At 58.3% G+C, this 21,644-nt stretch overlaps 1 protein-coding gene across 1 annotated transcript in view; it reads left to right on the top strand.

Moving 5' to 3' along the window:
* The first annotated feature begins 8,802 nt into the window (after nt 1-8,802).
* ARID3B (AT-rich interaction domain 3B) overlaps nt 8,803-21,644 on the top strand; it is a 47,636-nt gene continuing 34,794 nt past the window's right edge. Inside the window, exons 1-2 of the mRNA XM_070054682.2 lie at nt 8,803-8,954; nt 10,640-11,222. Of these exons, the coding sequence (XP_069910783.2) occupies nt 10,722-11,222 (501 nt within the window). The 5' untranslated portion in view covers nt 8,803-8,954; nt 10,640-10,721. The remainder of the gene's footprint in view (nt 8,955-10,639; nt 11,223-21,644) is intronic.

Genomic DNA, 21,644 nt, shown 5'->3' with positions numbered 1-21,644 from the left:
CAGTGGAGGATGGCCCAAGTGCTTGGGCCCTGCACCCGCATGGGAGACCAGGAGAAGCACCTGGCTCCTGGCTTCAGATCCGCGCAGCACCCCGGCCATAGCAGCCATTTGGGAGGTGAACCAATGGAAGGAAGACCTTTCTCTCTCTTATATCTAACTCTATCTGTCAAATAAATAAATTTTTAAAAAATTTTTTAAAAAGACTACATTTAAAAAAATTATATCTGTTTATATGAGAAGCAGAGAGAGAGACGCAGAAAGATAGCTCCCATCCACTGGTCTAATTCCAACAGGCCCACAACAGTTCAAGCTGGGCCAGGCAGAGCCAAGAGCTAGGAACTCAATCTAGATCTCTCCACGTGGGTGGGAAGCGCTTAAGCCATCACCCGCCGCCTCCCGGGGTGCGCATTCACAGGAAGCTGGAATCAGGAGAGGAACTCCGATTCAGAGACCCAGGCCTTGGATACGGGAGCTCAGACTACTGGCCAATGCCCATCCCCAGTCTAAATGTATAACAAAACATACATAAAAGTGATATCTAATACTTACGCAATTCAACTTTTATTTATTCATTTATTTATTTATTTTAATATTTATTTATTTATTTGAAAGTCAGAGTTACACAGAGAGAGGAGGCAGAGAGAGAGAGAGAGAGGTCTTCCATCCGCTGGTTCACTCCCCAATTGGCCACAATGGTCAGAGCTGCACTGATCCAAAGCCAGGAGCCAGGAGCTTCTTCCGGGTCTCCCCCGTGGGTGCAGGGGCCCAAGGACTTGAATCATCGTCCACTGTTTTTCCAGGCCACAGCAGGGAGCCAGATTGAAACTGGAGCAGCCGGGACTCGAACCAGCACTCATATGGGATCCTGGCACTGAAGGCGGTGGCTTTACCCACTATGCCACAGTGCCAGCCCCTGAACCCTTATTTTTTTTAAAAAAGAGCTATACACTCAATGAAAACCATGCAAATGATATAAGAGATGCAGTGTATAATATTATCCCTTCCTGGGGCCGGCGCTGTGGCATAGCGGGTAAAGCTGCCACCTGCAGTGCCAACATCCCATATGGGCGCCGGTTCAAGCCCTGGCTGCTCCACTTCTGATCCAGCTCTCTGCTGTGGCCTGGGAAAGCAACACAAGATGGCCCAAGTGCTTGGGCCCTGCACCTGCATGGGAGACCCGGAGGAGGCTCGAGGCTCCTGGCTCCTGGCTTCAGATCGGCACAGCTCCGGCTGTTGTGGCCAACTGGGGAGTGAGCCAGTGGATGGAAGACCTCTCTCTGCTCTCCTTCTCCCTCTGTGTAACCTGACTTTCAAATAAATAAGTAAATCTTTTAAAATATAGATTATCGGCCGGCGCCGCGGCTCACTAGGCTAATCCTCCGCCTTGCGGCGCCGGCACACCGGGTTCTAGTCCCGGTCAGGGCGCCGGTTCTGTCCCGGTGCCCCTCTTCCAGGCCAGCTCTCTGCTGTGGCCAGGGAGTGCAGTGGAGGATGGCCCAGGTGCTTGGGCCCTGCACCCCATGGGAGACCAGGAGAAGCACCTGGCTCCTGGCTCCTGCCATCGGATCAGCGCGGTGCGCCGGCCGCAGCGCGCCGGCCGCGGCGGCCATTGGAGGGTGAACCAACGGCGAAGGAAGACCTTTCTCTCTGTCTCTCTCTCTCACTGTCCACTCTGCCTGTCAAAATAAAATAAAATAAAATATAGATTATCCCTTCCACCCACGCCTTAGCTTTGCTACTGCTAAGCACAACAGTGAGAGATGTGAGGGCAGAGCTAGGACAATGACGACGTGCGGGTGATGTGAGCAGCTCCTGTCTTCAGGGGCTCAGCGGCTCCACGAGGTATGGCATACCAAAGGTACCCCCCCAGACGCAAAGAAACACTTTGCCTATCCATTAGCTTCTGTTGCACATCCAACCGCTTCAAATCTCACCAGCTTAACTTAATGGCTATTATTTCTCATCAGTCTGTGGCTCCCCTGGGGAGTTCTGGTGTGGGCCACCAGGGCTGGGCGTGGATGGCCTAGAATGGCCAGGCTCACAGGTGTGGTGGTTGGCAGGAGAGTCGGTCTAAAGCACTGCACGTCTGGCGGGTGGTGAGATGTCCGGTGGGGTAGTGACCATGTAAGCACCTGCCATCGTCCATCAGGGTGTCCAGGAGTCACCCACTTGGTAGTAGAATGTTCTCCCAGCAGCAAGAGAGAGCTGGTGGGCTGGTGTTGTGGCACGGTGGGTTAAGCCTCCAGCTGCGATGCCGGCATCCCTTGTGAGCATAGGTTCAGCTCCGAGCTGCTCCACTTCCGATCCAGCTCCCTGCTAATGAGCCTGGGAAAGCAGTGGAGGATGGCTCAAGTGCTGGGCCCCTGCACCCACATGGGAAACCACCTGGACAGAGTTCCTGGCTTCTGGCTTCAACTTGACCCAGCCTCAGCTGTTGTGGCCATTTTGGAAATGAACCACCTCTCTCTCTCTCTGTCATTCTGCCTTTATTTTATTTTATTTTATTTTATTTTATTTTATTTTATTTTATTTTTGACAGGCAGAGTGGACAGTGAGAGAGAGAGACAGAGAGAAAGGTCTTCCTTTGCCGTTGGTTCACCCTCCAATGGCCGCCTCGGCCGGCGCGCTGTGGCCGGCGCACCGCGCTGATCCTATGGCAGGAGCCAGGTGCTTCTCCTGGTCTCCCATGGGGTGCAGGGCCCAAGCACTTGGGCCATCCTCCACTGCACTCCCTGGCCACAGCAGAGGGCTGGCCTGGAAGAGGGGCAACTGGGGCAGAATCCGGCGCCCCGACCGGGACTAGAACCCGGTGTGCCGGCGCCGCAGGCGGAGGATTAGCCTAGTGAGCCGCAGCGCCAGCCCATTCTGCCTTTCAAAAATAAATACATAAATAAATAAGCAGGGGCCGGGTGTTTGACAAAGTTAAGAGGCCCCCGGGAACACCTGCATCCCGTATCAGAGAGCCTGGGTTCAAACTCTGGCTGCTCCTCTTCTGATCCAGCTTCCTACTAACGCGCACCTTGGGAGACAGCAAACAGTGGCGCAAGTGCTGGAGTCCCCGCCACGCTTGTGGGAAACCCAGCCCAGTCCTCAGCTTCTGGCTTTGGCCCGGTCCAGCCCTGGGTGTTGTGGGCATTTGGGGAGTGAACCAGTGGATGGGCAGTCTCTGTCCCTCTACCTGTCAAATAAAGTGAAAATAAAGTTTAGAACGTTTAAAAATAAAGCAGGCAGTGCCGGCGCCGCGGCTCACTAGGCTAATCCTCCGCCTAGCGGCGCCGGCACACCGGGTTCTAGTCCTGGTCGGGGCGCCGGATTCTGTCCCGGTTGCCCCTCTTCCAGGCCAGCCCTCTGCTGTGGCCAGGGAGTGCAGTGGAGGATGGCCCAGGTGCTTGGGCCCTGCACCCCATGGGAGACCAGGAAAAGCACCTGGCTCCTGGCTCCTGCCATCGGATCAGCGCAGTGTGCCGGCCGCAGCGCGCCGGCCGCGGCGGCCATTGGAGGGTGAACCAACGGCAAAGGAAGACCTTTCTCTCTGTCTCTCTCTCTCACTGTCCACTCTGCCTGTCAAAAAATAAAAAAAATAAAAATAAAAAAAATAAAGCAGGCAGTTAAAACATGTAAAAAGAAGTATAATTCATAGTAAAAGACGGGAGACAAAGGAGCCTGTAAAATGCTCAACTCAGACCAGAGCAGGAAGCAAAACAGAGCGCGTGGACACCTCACAGCCGAGAGCAGCAACCTGGGGGCTTTGCTCCAATCCTCAGCTGGAGGGGCCACGCCAGGGATGTATGTTCTGGACTCCCGCTCGCCCTGCCTCCCCCGGCCCAACTCATGGTCTGTCCCGGCAGCTGGGCCCCCGTTTGCCTTACACATGGAACATTCCACAGGGTTCTCAGTGCTCAGCAGTGGCCCCGGGACACAGATGAGACAGTGCTGAGTCTTTGGAGCCAGGAGGGCCTGCTGCCCACCCCCAGATGCCTCCTCAGCCGGAGGGCTGCTCTGCCAGTGGCACGCAACAGCCTGAGACAGGGGCAGGGCCCTCTGGCCATCCTGGCACGCACTGCTGGGGTGGGGGGCTTAATAGCAGAAGAGGAAGAGGGGCGGAGTCAGCCAACAGCCGTTCAGCCTGGGCTGAGGCCCAGGAGCAGCCACCTCCAGGATGGGGGTCAAGGCCACAGCCCCGAGGTGGGGGCCAGGGCTTCATCACTACGGACCCTCTTCCCAGAGGTTCTGGACAGAGCAGGTCTCTACTGTGGGTCACAGGTGACTCCTGCCTCTACCCCTGTGACTGATGCTGGTGTGTGTGTGTGTGGACCCAGCAGTGGGTGAGGACAACGCTGGCCGTGCACACAGCGTGAATGCCAGGCCAGGAAACCACGAGGCGGGAGCTGGCCCTGCAGGAAGGAAGCGGGCGGTGATCGCGGAGGCCAGGATGGGCATGGAGACGGGGCGGGCAAAGAGGGAAGCAGCAAGCGGCCCGCCCCAGCGTCAGGGAGGGCCGTGCCTCCCCAGGCTCCTGGAGAGCATTGAACAGGGCTTCCCTGTGGGAAAAGCTCACGCGCAGCCCACACTGTGCGGGAGTTAAGTTCCCGGCTGCACAGGGAGACAGCGGGGTTTCTGCTGCGGCTGCAAAAGGAGCCCACGCGGCACCAGGAGCGCACCTCAGCGCCTGGGAGGAGACACAGGGGCTGGGTGAAGCTCTGCTTGGACCTGGAGAGGAGGGGGGCCCACAAGAAAACCCCAGGCAGCCGAGAACCACCCACGCCCCCCTCAGGGAGACCCTCATCGTTCAGGAAAGCTGGGTGGCTGCCGTGCGCACCAACAGGGAGCTCAGTAAATGACTGGTGGACGCCGAGGCCAGGTGACAGCCTTGGCATTTCAGACCCTGGGCTCCTGGGGCTCCACCTGCACCCCCTGAGGCCTGCAGGCGCCCTGGGAGGGCTCCAGGACACGGAGCCGCCTGCAGGTTTGGTTCGGCGGCATGAGCCTGTGCTTCTGCCCGGGACCTCGGCATCGGCTTCCTTCTAGATGGCTTGACAGTGGCAAGACCGGCCTCTCCAATGCACACCTGTTCACTATAATCCCGCCGAGGACATTGGTTCTGCACCAGTGGGCCCTCTAGAAGTAGGTAGTGTGAACGTCCATTTTCTTTTTTTAAGATTTATTCTATTAATTTGAAAGGCAGAGTGATAGAGAGAGAGAGAGATCTTCCATCCACTGCCTCACTCCCCAGATGGCTGCAATGGCCAGGGCTGGGCCAGGCTGAAGCCCAGAGCCAGGAGCTCCATCCGGGTCTCCTGTGCGTGTGGCAAGGGTCCAAGTACTTGGGCCATCCTCCACCAGTTTCCGAGGTGCATTAGCAGGGAGCTGGCTGGGACTTGAGCCGCAATGCCGGCCCCCAGGACCATTTCTTGATTTGGATGACGTGCTTCTCTTACACCACCAGCCGCGTCTGACTCGCCTAGGGACGTTTCCACGAGTAAAGACCAGGAGGCCCGGCACTGTGGTGTGGCAGGTAAAGCCGCTGCCTGCAGGGCTGGCGTCCCACATGGGTGGTGGTTCGAGTCCTAGCTGCTCTACTTCCTGTCCAGCTCTCTGGGAAAGCAGTGGAAGGTGGCCCAAGCTCTTGGGCCCCTGCACCTACATGGGAGACCCGCAGGAAGCTCCTGGCTCCTGGCTCCGGATCCACCCACCTCCAGCTGTTGTGGCCATTTAGGGAGTGAACCAGCAGATGGAAGACACCTCTCTCTCTCTCTTTCTGTGTGTGTGTGTCTCTCCCTCTCTCTCCATAATTTGCTTTTCAAATAAACAAATAAATCTTAAAAAAAAAAAAAAAGACCATTCTGCATGCTACCAGCTGATCTCAGAAATTTGTACAGGTTATTTACTTGGATAAATCTCACTGGTTTTAAAAACAATGCCAAAAAAAAAAAAAGAAAAAGAAAAAGCTAAATTATAATGCCACACCATTCAGATTCATACTGTCGCCATCAGCTTAGTATCAATGTTCATGGGTTAAGAGGTGACATGGTGGGACATTGTTCTTGTGCTGGTATGGTAAGGGCTGTCTTCACTTCTGGCTACACAGAGTCCTCTCACGGTAACAGCTGAGCAGAGCTGCGTAACCGCCCAGTCAGGTTGCGAGGTGGCCGTCTGCAGACCCTCCTCCTGCTGTCTCTCTGATGCTGCCTCTGCGTCCCCGACTCACTCACCGCCTCCGTGAGACTTTGGTAGTGGTGCTGTTGCAACCCCAAGGTGCTGCGCATTCCAGCACCTGCCTCCTCTTTACTGCTGAGTAACAGCCCATGGAGGTCTGGCTAACACAGTGTTCCGCAGGCCAGTAAGCGACACCACTGCTCTACTGGTCACGTGAGCCAGACCGCGCCATCACGCTCAGTTCTCTCCTCTAACCTATCCGGTAACCAATCCACCAGCAGCCTGCCGCGGCCCCACTGCCCAAACACGCTACTCGCCACCTCTGCGGCCGTCTCGGACACCGGCCGGCGTGTCGGCTTCCACTTTGAGCCACACTTCCACACGGCAGCTGGCAAGCTGCTGGTGGAGACTTAGCCCGGATCGCGTCGCCACAGCACTCAGAACTGGCCAGCAGCTTCAGTGGTAGCCGGCCCACTTGCACCGTGGGCTGCGGGCCACCTCTGTCCCCTCCCCTCCTGTCACTCTGCAGCAGTCCTGGGGGTCTGCTTGCTGTTTCTACAGCTTGCCACGCGTGCTCCTGGCGGCTCTGCCTGCGAACACGCTGGCCCTGGACATCACCCGGCTCCCCACCCCCACCAAGTTAATCTGTTTCTGCTTGAAGGCATTTTATCAAGGAGGCCCTCTCTAACATCTCAGCCAGCAGCTACCGCACCACTGTTCCACCCTGACAATCCCGGACACTACGCTTTCCTGTCTCCTGTCCTCTGACACATGGGGGGAGTTCAATGAATATATATATATATATATATACACATATATATTTAAAGATCTATTTACTTATTTGAAAGTTGGAGTTACACATAGAGAGGAGAAGCAGAGAGAGAGAGAGAGAGAGAAAGGTCCTCCATTTGATGGTTCACTCCCCAGTTGGCCACAACAGTCAGAGCTGTGCAGATCCGAAGCCAGGAGCCAGGAGCTTCCTCCAGGTCTCCCACATGGGTGCAGGGGCCCAAGCATTTGGGCCATCTTGTACTGCTTTCCCAGGCCACAGCAGAGAGCTGGATCACAAGTGGAGCAGCCAGATCTTGAACCGGCACCCATATGGGATGCTGGCACTGCAGGCCAGGGTGTTAACCCGCTGCACCACAGTGCTGGCCCCCAATGAATATATATTTTTTAAAAAGATCATCCACTGGTTCACTCCCCAAATGGCTGCAATGGCTGGAGCTGAGCTGATCTGAAGCCAGGATCCAGGAGCTGCTTCCAGGTCTCTCACGTGGGTGCAGGGGCACAAGGACTTGGGCCATCTTCTACTGCTTTCCCAGGCCATAGCAGAGAGCTGGATCGGAAGTGGAGCAGCCAGGACTTGAACCGGTGCCTGTATGGGATGCCGGATGTCGGTGCCGTAGGTGGAGGCTTAGCCTGCTGCACCACAGCGCCGGCCCCCAATACCTTTGATGGAATAGTTCTAGAAGAATATGGGAGGACACAGACGTGGACTTTTAGATTTCAGAGTGTTCTGCGTTTTCTGTTAGCAAGATAATCAGGAAGTGGACAGGAAGTGAAGGGTTAGGGATTTGCCGAAATAGTGGAGGACAAGTTGACCTGAAATATAGGAAATTTCTGACCAGTTGAGGTTTAAGATTTATTTATGAGGCCGGCGCTGTGGCGAAGTAGGTTAAAGCCCTGGCCTGACGCGCCGGCATCCCATATGGGCGCCGGTTCGAGTCCCAGCTGCTCCACTTCCGATCCAGCTCTCTGCTGTGGCCTGGGAAAGCAGTAGAAGATGGCCCAAGTCCTTGGGCCCTTGCACCCACGTGGGAGACCAGGAGGAAGCTCCTGGCTTCCGGGAGTGAACCAGCAGATGGAAGATCTCTGTCTCTAACTCTGCCTTTCAAATAAATAATCTTAGAGAGAGGAGAGAGAGAGGGAAGGGAGAGACCGCATCCCCTCCCCGCAGGAGGGAGGGAAGTGGGGGGCGGGGTTAACGGATCGGCAGCGATAACCAGAGGCTTTCAACGGCTGGGAGGCTGAGATAAAGCAAAACAACAGTTACGCAGCAAGTCCTCAGGGGGCCGCACACGCTCGGGGGCTCGGAGGAGGGGCGTTCCGCCGTTTCTGGCGGGCTGGGGCTGGGAGGGTGTGAGAGCAGAAGCCAGACCAGGGCCGGGCGCATAGATCCACAGGCGACCTCAGGCCGCACGGAGCCCTCCACCTTGGGGACCCCCCGGGTGAGAACACGAGCCCACGTGAGGGGGCTCCAGGGACGACAGCCAGGCGTCAGCGCGGGGCGCGCAGAGGAGGAAGCCGGGGAACCGACCGACACGACGGAGAGCCCCAGCACCGCCCTGTCGTTAATCAGCCTGCCCCCGCAGCCTCACGGCGCAAGCCGCGCCAGCCTCCGCCACCAGACAACCCCGCCGCCAGCCCGGCTCTTTTCAACTGCCCGCGGAAGTGCCCGCACCGGAACTCCTCCGCGCCCGCGCTCTCCCATTGGCTGAAGCGCCAGCCCGCCTCCACCCGCTTCCGCCCACGACTCGGGGGGCGGGGCCGTCCGAGGCGCCACTTCCGCCTCGCCCCACCCCACCTTCCCTTTTTAGCCGCTTCCGCTCCTGGGCCCCGCCCCGGCCCGCACGGCCCCGCCCCCGGCCGGCGGGGCGGCCCCGCGGCGCCGCTTCCGGTGCGGGCCCCGCCCCGGCTGTGGCCCCCGGCCGCGGAGGAGCCCGAGACGCAGCTGCGGCGCCGGGGCCTGAGCGGCCGCGTCCACCACAGCGGGCGAGCCCGGGCGCCCCGCGCAGGTGAGCGGCGCGGGGTCCCGGCGGAGGGGGGCCGCGGCAGGTGGAGGGGAGGCAGGTGTGCGGGGAGCCGGGGGGCGCGCGCGCGCGGGGCGCTCGGTGCCCGTTCGAGGGGGTGGGCAGGGCAAGGGGCCGCGGCGGGGTGGCCGGAGGCCGGGCCGCGGCGAACGTCGTGCGGCTGGGCGTGGGGGCGCCGAGGGGCCGGGGGCCCCGCGAAGTTTCGGGGCGATGGGGGAGGGGCCGCGCCGCGGGGCAGGTGGTCGGAGCCCGGCCGGGCGCCGGGACCGCCGGGCGGTGTTCCTGGGCTGCGGCCGTTCGCGCTCGGAGCGCTCGCCTGCGTTTCTTCTCTGGCCCGCGGGGTGGGATGAGGGATGCGGCGTTGGAGGGGGCACCGGCGGCCCTGGCCGGGTGTCCGGGGGGAAGTCAGGGCGGTGAGAGGCTCGCTGGGACTCGGGTCTTCGCACAGCCGGCCCTTTGAAGACAAACAGCGAGAGTTTTGCTTTTTTTTTTTTTTTTTTAATCCCTACTTTTTTTTTTTTGCCTAGCTTTTAAAAAAGTATCTTTCTCTCTTCCCCTCTCTCTCTCTCTAACCTATAAAAAATTCATAAATCCGAGCAGTTTTTATAGCTAGAGATGTGATTACTTCCTCATGAATTTTTGAAGATGCTAAAGACATTTTTCCCCCCTTTCGGCCCTAAACGCTGGAACAATGCAGGTATCAAGTCCCAGCCTGTGTGCCGGAGCCGGGCGGCCAGGCCTGCTCACCCTGAAGTTTGCCCGTGCATTGTAATGCCCGCCGATGTGGGGGCCTGGGGGAGACCCACCCCAGGGAGTCTTGCTGGGGTGGGGGCCTGGAGGGCCGGAAGGGGGTGGAGAAGGAGGGGGTGTGAGGGGACCGACCGGGAAGAATGCAGATAAACCTGCCCCCAGAAGGCTTTGGCCCTTTCTTTTTGTGTTCATCCTAGAGTCCATGTCCCGGGAGCCAGTCAGGGCAGGGGCGTCCTTGGCCGGCTGTGGAAAAGAAGCCTTTAGCTTGTTTAGAAGGCCACAGCGATATCTGTTTCAAATTAATTAACTGTTAAAATCTCCAGAGGAATTCCCCTCTGTTTGTTTTTGAGCGAGGATTGCAATTTGAGACCCCCGCCTGCCTGCGTGTTTCTTCTTTCCTGTTGTTGAAACTGGACTCTCCGGGCCGGGCCGCAGTGTCCAGTCGGGGACGTTCGGAACGGGTGCATCCAGGAGCACTTCTCGGCCTCCCTTTTCCTGTGCGAGAAGTCGCTCCCGTGGGCCTGGTAACTCCGTGTGCAGCCGGGCCAGCGGGGCCTGTCCCCGGTGGGCCTGGAAACGTCAGCCTGTCCCCCCCGTAGCAGGAGCCTTCCCTTGGCCACTGTGGTGGTCGTCATTCTGCACTCTCGGTTGCCTTCTCAGGACCGTTTGATGAGGTGCTCACAGACTGGATGTTGTCTCAGTTTGCTCTCCTTAAAGCCCTCGGTAACCGGCCACTGCCGCTGCGACGCAGCCCATTGCCCTCTGAGATCCTGGTCACCCCTCCCCTGCTGCCCAGACCTCCACCTCTCTCACCTTAGGAAACCAGGCGCAGGAGCGTGTGCCTGTGGTCAGAACTCCAGGCCGTTCCGGAGAGGAGAGCACCTCTTTACACCTGTTTTACGTAGTTGTTTTTTCTACAGGTTAAGACCTAGAGCCGGTGTGCCTGCCAGGCTGCGCCCAGCTCGGAGCCATGCCCGTGTGTGGGTGACCCCGGAAGCCGGGATGGAGCCGCTGCCGCCACCGCCGCCGCCGCCGCCCCTGGCTGCTCCGCAGATGGATGCCCGGCCGCCGCAGGGACAGCAGGTGCGGGAGGCCCAGGCACTGTACGCGCACAAGCTGGCCGCACAGCCGGCCCTCCTGTCTGCCACGCCCGGGAGGCCGGCTGGCAGCCCTGCCCTGGCTCCCTCAGCCAGAGGCGCCCCGGCCCCGGCCGCGGCCCGCGCCTTCGAGCACATCGTGAACTCAGAGGCCGAAGAAGAGGAAGGAGGGCTGGCAGACGCGGACGGGGAGGCCGAGGCCGAGAAGGAGGCCCAGGCGGCCTCCAGGTACTTCCACGTGCAGAAAGCGGCTCGCCAGGAGCCCCGCGTGGCGCCCGCGTCCAGCGTGCTGCCCGCGCCAGGGCACCAGGCCAGAGACGATCATACCAAAGATGCTTCCCGGGCCCCGCCTGCCCTGGCCACAGCGGGGCAGCCCAGCTGGAATCTGGACGAGCAGCTCAAGCAGGTCAGTGTCTCTGCCACGGTGGTCACGTGTCCTTCCTGAGGGCCGGGGGCAGCGCCTGTGCCAGGGGGTCTTCCAGCCTCGGCGTGAACACGCCGTGGACTTTCCCTGTGAAAGCAATGGAGTGCATAAGTCGTTCCTAATATAGGTCGTCCCAGTTCCTCGTGAGAGCGAGGCAGTGCCGCCTTCTAGAGGAAGGGTGAGCTTGCGCGAACGTTGCGAGTGTCTAAAAATGAGATGTGTGCCTCTAATTATAGTTGTGTAGCAGCGACAGAGCGCTCGCGTGCTCAGCGTCGCTCGCCCAGGCCCTGGTCCTCCGAGGACGCTGTGTTCTTTTGCAGCCGATGGCAGCTGATAAGTAGCACTTGCATTGTGTGTGTTCCAGCGGAGAGCCTTGGACCTGTGATTGCAGGGCCCCCACCTCCTTGGAGCTAGGGGTGGGGGGAGCGGGGTGGTGGTGGAAGGAAGGCAGGCACTGCAGGCGCTGGTCCAGTCCCCGCCGCTCCACTCCGATCCCGCTCCCTGCTAGGCCTGGGCTCTGCACCCGCGCGGGAGACCCGGTGAAGCTCGTGGCCCCTGGCTTCGGCCTGACTCAGCCCTGGCTTTTGTAGGCATCTGGGGGGTGGAGCAGCAGTTGGAAGACTGACTGACTCTCCCTCTCTCTCCCCCCCCCCCCTTCTAATTCTGCCTTCCGAATAAATAAGTGAGTCTTAAAAAAAAAATAAAAGAAAGAAAAGAAACGGGGATGGATAGACTCCGTATTCCCACCGTAGCCCAGGAGAGCAGGTGGAAGTGCTCGCTCTCGTCCTCCCCCCCTTCCCTCTGTCTCCTCTCCCTCATCTCTTTCGAATAAATTATTTATAAATATTTATTTATTTGAAAGTCACAATTAAGGGAAGGAGAGGCAAAAAGAGAGGTCTTCCATCTGCTGGTTCACTCCCCAAATGGCCACACAGCCAGGGCTGGGCCAGGCTGAAGCCAGGAGCCGGAAGCTTCCTCCGGGTCTCCCAGGTGGGTACAGGGGCCCAAGGACTTGGGCCATTCTCTGCTGCTTCCCAGACCCACTAGCAGGGAGCTGGATCTGAAGTGGAGCAGCCGGGACTCCAGCCCATGCCCATGTGGGATGCCAGCACTGCTGACGGTGGCTTTACTCACGTCAGAGCGCTGGCCCCCAAAAAATAATCTTCTAAAAAAGGAAAAATTAGAAGCTGAAGGTGAGGTTGAGAACCCAGATTGCCCAGGCTCCACCCTTTGAGATAAGTCACCAGGACTCTGCAGTTGGCCAAGTTTTTTAAGATTTTATTTATTTGAGAGGCAGAGAGAAAGGTCTTCCATCTGCTGGTTCACTCCCCAAATGGCTGCAACAGCCAGAACTGAGCTGATCAGGAACCAGGAGCTTCCTCCAGGTCTCCCACATGGGTGCAGGGGCCCAAGCACTTGGGCCATCTTCCACTGCTTTCCCAGGCCACAGCAGAGAGCTGAATCGGAAGTGGAGCAGCCGGAACTCGAACCTGCACCCATATGGGATGCTGGTGCCATAGGCAGAGGCTTAGCCCACTGTGCTACAGCACCAGCCCCACAGTTGGCCTTTTTAAAAAAGATTTATTTATTTATTTGAAAATTAGAGTTAGAGGGAGAGACGGGGAGAGCGAGAGTTTCCATCCACTGGTTCAGTCCCCAGATGGCTGCAACAGCCAGGGCTGGGCCAGGCTGAAGTCAGGAGCCAGGAGCTTCATCTGGGTCTCCCCGTGGGTGCAGGGGCCCAGGAACGTGGCCCGTCTTGCTGCTTTCTTAGGGGCATTAGCAGGGAACTGGATCAAAAAGGGGAGCAGCTGGAGGTGGAACCGGAACTTTTACGGGATGCGGGCATTGCAGACGGCAGCTTAACCTGCACCACAGTGCCAGCCCCTCTGATTCGTCTTCTGCCTTGGCTTCTCCTCAGCCAGAGAATGGGAGCAGTGAGCCGGGCCAGGTTAAGGGACCTGTGGGTGCTGAGGCAGGGAGTCACGAGGAAGCTGGTAGTATCTGGGTACCCTCCATAGGCACATGCTCTCACGGGGCCCCAGGGTGCTAGTTTGAAGTCATTTGTGGAGAGCTGTGGGTTCACACAGGGCCTCTAAGAAGTCAGACAGGACCGGGGCGTCGGGACCTGAAAGCCCAGCTTTGTGGATCCAGGAGCCCTGTGCACGAGGTCTCGGGCAGCAGTGTTGAGAGCAGTGGGCCTCCAGCCCCATCATTTTCCTGTGTTCCCCCTCTGCTCTCTCGGTAGGGCTCTGAGCTGAGCCTGTCTTCTCATCTGTGGAGTAAAAGTGACTAGGCAGCCCCTTGGGCTGGCACGTGGCCCACGTGGTGGCCCAGGGCCGCCCTCTCCTGCGGGCACACAGACACGCCCCTGAGGCGGGGAAGGTGCTGGAACTGCACGGCGCTCTGGCACGGCTAGTGCTGGAGTCGGAGGCCGACTTCCACGACAGCAGCGCCTGGCTGCCAGCCCAGGCCCGCCTGCCGGCTCATTGCTTCAGTTCAGCAAAACATCTGTGAGCTGCCGGCAGCCCCCGCACGCCTGTGTGGTTGGCAGAGTTCCACGGCGGCCGCTGAGTCAGCCCGTAGCGGGATCCCGCCCTGACAGCGCTGGGAGAGTTCAGGCCCGAGGCGGCTGGGCTGCCCCCGCCTTGGCAGCCGGCCAGCCTCCGCGTGTGTGCGGTCGTTCCTAGAAAGTGCCGCCGCGTGCGAGGAACAAGTGGAGCTCCAGAGCCTGTCTGTCTGCAGGAAGTGCAGCAGGTGTTGAGGTCAGGCCGTTCGAGCTTTGAGAAAGGAGACTCTTGAGAACCGGCGTGCGCGGGCACACACGTGTGCGCCGCGGCAGGGCGCCCGGCCCGGCGCCGCGGCCGCACGGCTCAGCACCCAGGGCTGGCTGCTGGCGTCTGAAACCCTCTGCGTTCATGTCAAGTTCCAAGGCTTCCCTCTAGGGCTGGACCGCCTGGCAGAGCACCTGCTGAAGTGCTTTGCAAATGCTGACCCCGAATTTCCCTCTGCCTGTACTTGGGGGTGGGGAACTGGTGAGGGGCATCGGGTAGCCACTGCTTAAAACCAGAGGCGTGCCCCTCCTCTTTCTCTCTGGAATTTAGTTTTTCAGCATCACTTTGTTCTGTACTCTCTTCCCTTGTCCAAATCCTGCTTTAAGAGTAAAAAAAAATGTGTTTGTGGATTTGAAGCATTTTTTTTAGCTGTATTTTGGAAGGATTAAAAAATTAATATCCTTGGGGAGACCCAGTGGAAACTGAAACCCTGAGACTTGCTTTTTTTAAAACCTGTGCTGAGTCCTGTGTCTTTACGTAGTTAACTTCGCAGAACAGAAACAGTGTCCTCGTGTAGCAGTAGTTACAAAGGCCTCAGATCTCACTGTGCACGTGTTACAGTATCCAGTTTGTTCTTTTCAACAACCCCCTGTTGTAGCTACTACCTTGTGCCAGGCCCCTGCTCTAAAAGTGGGCCTGGACCCCGAGGAGCTGGTGGGCGGGTGGCTGCACTGTGGCGGCTCCAGGGGTTTGGTTGTGCTCATTTGTGCCCTGAGCCTACTGAAGCCCAGGGCCCGGTCCGTGGTGCTGTGTGTTAGAAGCTAACATCCGTGTTTCCCAGACCAGAGTGAAAAGGTTGACACTGTCTGCAGCTTAGCACGGCCGGGCACACCACCGGGAATGCTGGAGACAGGGCACGTGGCCTGGCCTTGGTGCCGGCGTCCTTTCTTGGAACGTGGGAAGTCGTTGCTTCCTGGGTTCTCCTTGAGTCAGCTCCTAGGGAATTCTGTGTCTGAAGGCCCCGGGTCACTGGGGTGCAGCGTCCTCCGACAGCGGGGTGGCGGGAAGATGGATGGGCCCCCGAGCCCAGCTTGCTAAACCCCGCAGGCGAGCAAGCTCTTGTAAAACGAGACAGACAGAGAGCCGAGCGTCCGTCTCAGAGCAGAGGGCAGCCGGCGGGCGTGCTGCCAGCCTGTCCGCGTGGTCCTCTGTCCTGGGCGGTTCAGGCGTTGTCTGTATCAGCTAGGCTTCCAGAAGGACCTGAACGGCCTCCGTGGATCGGAGGACGAGGGCTGGCTGGGCAGGGGTCGGTCCCTGTGGTGAGCCTGTGGGGGGGCCACAGCGAGCTCGGGGCAGGCCCTGAGAGCCGTTGCTCAGGCAGCGTGGCCCGCAGCTTCCCTGCCCTCCTGGCAGGTTTGGCAGGGCATGGCTTCGGAATTGCTTCACAGTGCAGAGCAGCTTCAGAAAGTCTGCAGTCGAAGAACTCCTCACTCTGCTAAACTTGCTAAGCACTGGGTAAGCAGGGCGTCGGCAGCGCCACACGCCCGGAAGCCGTGGGGCCTCAGCTGGTGCCGGCTCCGTGCGCCCCCAGGGTTCTCTGGAGGAGCCTCTGTACTCTCCAGGAGGAGGGAAAGGCCTCACGTTAGGTGGGCACCAGGCGACCAAGGGGACAGCCTTGAGCACAGGGAATCTTGTTTTGGTTGTCTGCCTCACACTCAAAACCTGTCCCATCCCGCTGTGAGAGGTGACTTCCTGCTGTCCCATCCCGCTGTGAGAGGTGACTTCCTGCTGGGCAGTTGGTGGGCGCCGGTCTCCAGAGTCAGGCTGTCCGCAGTGTGCAGGGTACGTGACCGCAGCACCTGCGGTGCCTCCTAAAAAGTACGAACTCTTCCCCGGGGAAGCGGCGGCGGGCGTCCCCCACTTCTTGGTAAGGTTCTGTCACATGCTCTGCCACTGGTCTCCGATGTCCGTGGGATCTTCAGGGTGGTTCGTAGCTGAGGGTGGACCGTCACCTAACCAGGGCACAGGCTCTGGGTGTGGTGCCTGGGGCAGGGCAGCTGGCCTGTCCCGGCCAGGGTGCAGCTGAAGGACTCGTAGTGCCCACCCAGGACACCCAGGACAGGCCCCGGCCGCTTCACGGTGCCGTGCGGTGGTCCTGTGAGCGGGGGCTGCGTTGCTCTAGGTGTGCAGCAGGGAGAGCGCGTGCGCTGTGCTTTGATCAGGTGCTGCCCAGGCTCTGGTCCGTGTCTCAGTAACCAAGGGGCTTGGCAACCCTGAGTTTTCTTCACTTCTGTCTTTAACACCCGTGTCCAGTTGTGTCCAGTCTGTGGTCAGTAGAGAGTTTGGATCCAGAATTCCAGATCTCTGACTCGGCTCTCCCAAAGGGTCTTCTCTGTCCATCTCTGTGTGTAGGGCTGTCCTCCCTCCCTTCTTTTCCCACACAGACGGAGAACTCCCGTCTGCTGGTGCGCTCCCCAAGTGCCTACAATGGCCAGGCCGTCGCCCAACCAAAGCCAGGATCCTGAAGTTCATTCTGTCGCGTGGGTGGCAGGGATCCAGGTGCTCCAGCCGTCACCTGCTGCTTCCCAGGGTGCACGTTAGCAGGGCGCTGGTGTTGAGCAGGACTCAGAGCCAGGCTCCACGATGAGGGGTGTGGGTGTCTAAACCATGAGGTCAGACGTCCGTCTCTCCCAGAAGTTCTTCAGCCTCGCGCTTGGTGTGAGCTCTGATGCCCTTCTGGAGGTTAGCCAGGGAGCTGAAGGCGTCAGTGCTGGGTGCCTGTCACCGAGTTACCTGTGACTATAAGTCAGCGTCGGTGTTAGGCCCCAGCCCCACCACGTGCTTGCACTGGTGCTGTGAAATGTTTCCGTTTTGTGCCAATGCACTCACCTTTTAATTCCACTTCCCGTGAATTTTGTATGTTATTTTTTTAAGTGTTTATTTTTCTTCATTTGAAAAGCAGAGAGACAGAGAACTCGTCCGTCTGGCAGTTCACCACCCAGCTGCCTGCGATAGCCAGGGTCAGAGCGAAGCCAGGAGCCTGGACTCTGTCTGGTTCTCCCGTGTGGACGACAGAGGCCCGGATACTTGAGCCCTCGTCTGCCGTCAGGAAGCAGAGCAGCAGGACTTGAACTGTCACTCCAGTGTGAGGTGCGGGCAGCCCAGGCAGCAGCTTCACCCACCCCATGCTCCAGTGTAACCTGCCTCTCTCAGCCTCTGAACCCATGCACTCGTTTGTTCCAGGATGGTGGTCGTCTCCCACCATCCTCTGGAGGCAATTTTAAAGACACTACAAAGGTAGAAGAAAAATACCATGTGGAAGATCTTTGTTAAATGAATGCCACCACACAGCAGTTAGGTAACACTGTCATTAGCACCTGAATGCTTTGTGAAGCGATACTTTTCCCGTCTCTCTCGCCTTTTTTTTTTTTTTTTTTTTTTTAAGATTTATTTTATTTACAGAGAGAGGAAGATAAAGATCTCCTGTTCTCTGGGTCACTCCCCAAATGGCCACCACTGCTGGCCCAGGCCAAAACCAGGCGCCTGGAACTCCATTCCGTGTGGGACACTTGGGTGGAACTCCTGCCTCCTGGCCTTGGCGGGCCCCACCTTGGCTGTTAAAACCATGTGGAGCCTGAACCAGCGGATGGAGGATCGTTCACTTGCCAGATGCCTTGCTGTCTTACCGTCTGGCTCTCTGGCTTTCAAATAAATAAAGTATATAAAAATATCTGGCTGGCGCCATGGCTCACTTGGCTAATCCTCTGCCTGCAGCGCCGGTACCCTGGGTTCTAGTCCCGGTCGGGGCGCCGGATTCTGTCCCGGTTGCCCCTCTTCCAGGCCAGCTCTCTGCTGTGGCCCAGGAGTGCAGTGGAGGATGGCCCAAGTGCTTGGGCCCTGCACCCGCATGGGAGACCAGGAAGAGACACCTGGCTCCTGGCTTCAGATCGGCGCAGCACACCAGCCGTAGCAGCCATTTGGGGGGAGAACCAACGGAAGGAAGACCTTTTTCTCTGTCTTTCTCTCTCTGACTGTCTAACTCTGCCTGTCAAAATAAATAAATAAATAAATAAAATATCTTTAAAAAAATCAGATGTTACTCCTTGAATACCCTTCAATTATGACGTCAGCTGCTCCAGTTATAAGATCCAAAACCGGAACCAGTGCTGTGGTGTAGTAGGCTAGTCCTCTGCCTGCGGCGCTGGCATCCCACATCGGCACTAGGTCCTGTCCTGGCTGCTCCTCCTCCGATCCAGCTCTCTGCTGTGGCCTGGGAAAGCAGCAGAGGATGACCCAAGTGTTGGGCCCCTGCACCCGTATGGGAGACCTGGAAGAAGCTCCTGGCTCCAGCTCCAGCTATTGCAGCCATCTGGAGAGTGAACCAGTGGCTAGAAGATCTCTCTCTCTAACTCTGCCTTGTGGATTGAATCCGAGCCCTTGGTGATCTGACCCTGCCCGCTCTGCAGCCTTGTCTCTGTAATCTGCCTCCTGCCCAGGCTCGCTGCGCTCGGCATGCTGGTCTCTGCCCGCCCCTGTCTCAGCGCCGTTCACGCTCAGTGTGGATCAGGTTCCCCCTTTATGTGGTCAGCGGACCTCGTGCCTCGTTTCCATGGTTTGTGCATCAATTCCCAGACCAAAGGGTGACCTCCGAGAGGACACGGGCCTCAGCGGGCAGTGCCGTGACTGCACACCAGGCTCCCGGAAATGTGTGTTTCTGCCACTTTCTCGTCACTTACTCTGTGTGTGTGTGTGTGTGTGTGTGTGTGTGTGTGTGTGGGGCTGTGTTTTATGTCTATAAGACTTTATTAGAGCAGTTTTAGGTTTTCAGCAAAATTCAATGCAAGGTACAAAGATTTCCCACACCTGCTGCCCCTCACGATATTCCCACGCCCCCCTTCTTCAAAATCCTGCACCAGAGGGAGCATTTGTTGTAACCAGTGAGCCCACACTGACCCAGGGCCCAGGACAGTGACCCCACACTGACACAGGGCCCAGGACAGTGACCCCACACTGACACAGGTCCCCACACTGTCACAGGGCCCAGGACAGTGACCCCACACTGACACAGGGCCCCACACTGACACAGGGCCCAAGACAGTGACCCCACACTGACACAGGGCCCAGGACAGTGACCCCACACTGACACAGGTCCCCACACTGTCACAGGGCCCAGGACAGTGACCCCACACTGACACAGGTCCCCACACTGACACAGGGCCCAAGACAGTGACCCCACACTGACACAGGGCCCAGGACAGTGAGCCCACACTGACACAGGGCCCAGGACAGTGACCCCACACTGACACAGGTCCTAGGACAGTGAGCCAGGACATAGCCACCCCATGTCCATATTTTGCATGCTTAGTGTACATTCTGTGGGTTTTGACAAATGTGGACGATGAGTGTCCACCCTTACAGGGTCACACAGGGCAGTTCAGAGCCGCAAACCCTCTGGGCTCCCTGTTCTGTCCCCCTCCGCTCCTCTGCCCTGACGACCACTGATGGCTTCACTGTCTGTCCTTTTGCCTTTTCCAGAACATTGGGTTGGGAGCACCCAGGATGTGGGTCTCCGTTGAGCTTTGTCTTGGTAAATGCGTGTAAGGCTCCTTGTCTTCTCACGGCTTGGGATTCATCTGTCAGCGCTGAGGAACCCCGTTCTCTGTGTACCACAGCCTTTATTTATTTGAAATCAGAGTTAGAGAGAGAGGTCTTCCATCCACTGGTTCACTCTCCAGGTGGCCACAATGGCCAGGGCGGAGCCAGGCTGAAGCAAGGAGCCAGGAGCTTCATCTGGGTCTCCCACAAGGGTGTCAGGAATCCAGGCACGTGGGCCATCTTGCGCTGCTTTCCCAGGCCATTAGCAGGGAGCTGGATCAGAAGTGGAGCAGCCAGGACACAAACTGGTGCCCATCTGGGATGCTGGTGTTACAGGTGGAGGCTTAACTGTCAGGCCACGGTTTGCTTGCGTTTGGGTAAGCAGCAGGTGCGCCGTTGCTGGGTGGTGAGGTGAGAGGAGGTTTTCTGCAGACAGCACCTCGCTGTCCTTCCTGTCTGCGGCGCTGTGCGTCCTCGCCAGCGTCTGCTGGTGTCGTGCTCGGGATTTTGGCTGTGTTCTTTGTTTTCTTTGCTGAAATTTTTGTTGAGATAACTGTAGCTTGACCTGGGCTTGTAGGAAGTGTACAGGAGCAATCCCTCCTGCACTGTGTCCATTCCCCCCGGTAACGTGGTGTGGCACCGCAGGGCGCCGGCGGTGGTACCCGTGCTGGCAGGAGCCCTGCTCCCCTCCCGATGTCTTCCTCTCTCCCTTTGACTCCCTTTTGTGCCTGTGTCTGTTCTGTTCTAAGCCGCTGTAGTTGTATGTTTAACACGCTTCCTGAAATTTCTGTTCCTTACCGAATGCATTTGATGATGTGTATCCTGTTCTTTGGGTCTGTCTTTTGCTGTGTCCCACACACTTCGACGTCTTGTCTCCAGTGTCAGCCTGTAGCTTCCTTATGTGTTGGTGGAGGACTGCTGCGATGCCCGTTCCCCGGGACTTGGGTGTGCTTGTCCCTAGGTCCCCTGCATGCTGGGACAGAGCGGACACTCCCCTCACGGTGGGGCCGGGCCTTGTGTCCATCGCATCAGGCTGCGTAACTGGGCTGCACGGATCTTCTTCCTTGTCCTGACTTCCTTGTGCGGTCTCAGAGGGAGACGTCAGCTACAGTGCTACTTCAGTGTGCAGCCGCCTCTTCCTGCTTAATACTTGTTAGCTTAGCAGTGCGCATGGTTGCCGGGCACTGGTGGCACTATGGGGTTCACTGAGTGTATGTGGGGGTCACTGAGTGTATGTGGGGGTCACTGAGTGTGTGTGGGGTCACTGAGTGGTTGCCGGGCACTGGTGGCACTGAGGGGTTCACTGAGTGTATGTGGGGGTCACTGAGTGTGTGTGGGGTTCACTGTGTGGTTGCCGGGCACTGGTGGCACTGTCGAGGTCACTGTGTGGTTGCGGGGCACTGGTGGCACTGTGGGGTCACTGAGTGGTTGCCGGGCACTGGTGGCACTGTCGAGGTCACTGAGTGGTTGCCGGGCACTGGTGGCACTGTCGGGGTCACTGAGTGTGTGTGGTTGCCGGGCACTGGTGGCACTGTCGGGGTCACTGAGTGTGTGGTTGCCGGGCACTGGTGGCACTGTCGGGGTCACTGAGTGTGTGGTTGCCGGGCACTGGTGGCACTGTGGGGTCACTGAGTGGTTGTCGGGTACTGGTGGCACTGTCGGGGTCACTGAGTGGTTGCCGGGCACTGGTGGCACTGTCGGGGTCACTGAGTGTGTGTGGTTGCCGGGCACTGGTGGCACTGTCGGGGTCACTGAGTGTGTGGTTGCCGGGCACTGGTGGCACTGTCGGGGTCACTGAGTGTGTGGTTGCCAGGCACTGGTGGCACTGTCGGGGTCACTGTGTGGTTGCCAGGCACTGGTGGCACTGGCGGGGTCACTGAGTGTGTGTGGTTGCCAGGGACTGAATGGTGCCCTTTGACCTGTTTTGCCCTTTGCTTTTGGGTTTTCAGGAACCCTCTCTCTGTCCTTGCCTGTCTTAATGAGTTGGGTTTTGTGCTGTCCTTATTCTGTCTTATAAGTTATACTTTCTGTTTCT

This window comes from Oryctolagus cuniculus, chromosome 12 (genome assembly GCF_051225735.1).
Source record: "Oryctolagus cuniculus isolate XC-2025 breed Fujian yellow rabbit chromosome 12, ASM5122573v1, whole genome shotgun sequence".
In the NCBI taxonomy this organism is placed as follows: domain Eukaryota; kingdom Metazoa; phylum Chordata; class Mammalia; order Lagomorpha; family Leporidae; genus Oryctolagus; species Oryctolagus cuniculus.
This window is presented reverse-complemented; position numbering and strand designations above follow the sequence as displayed.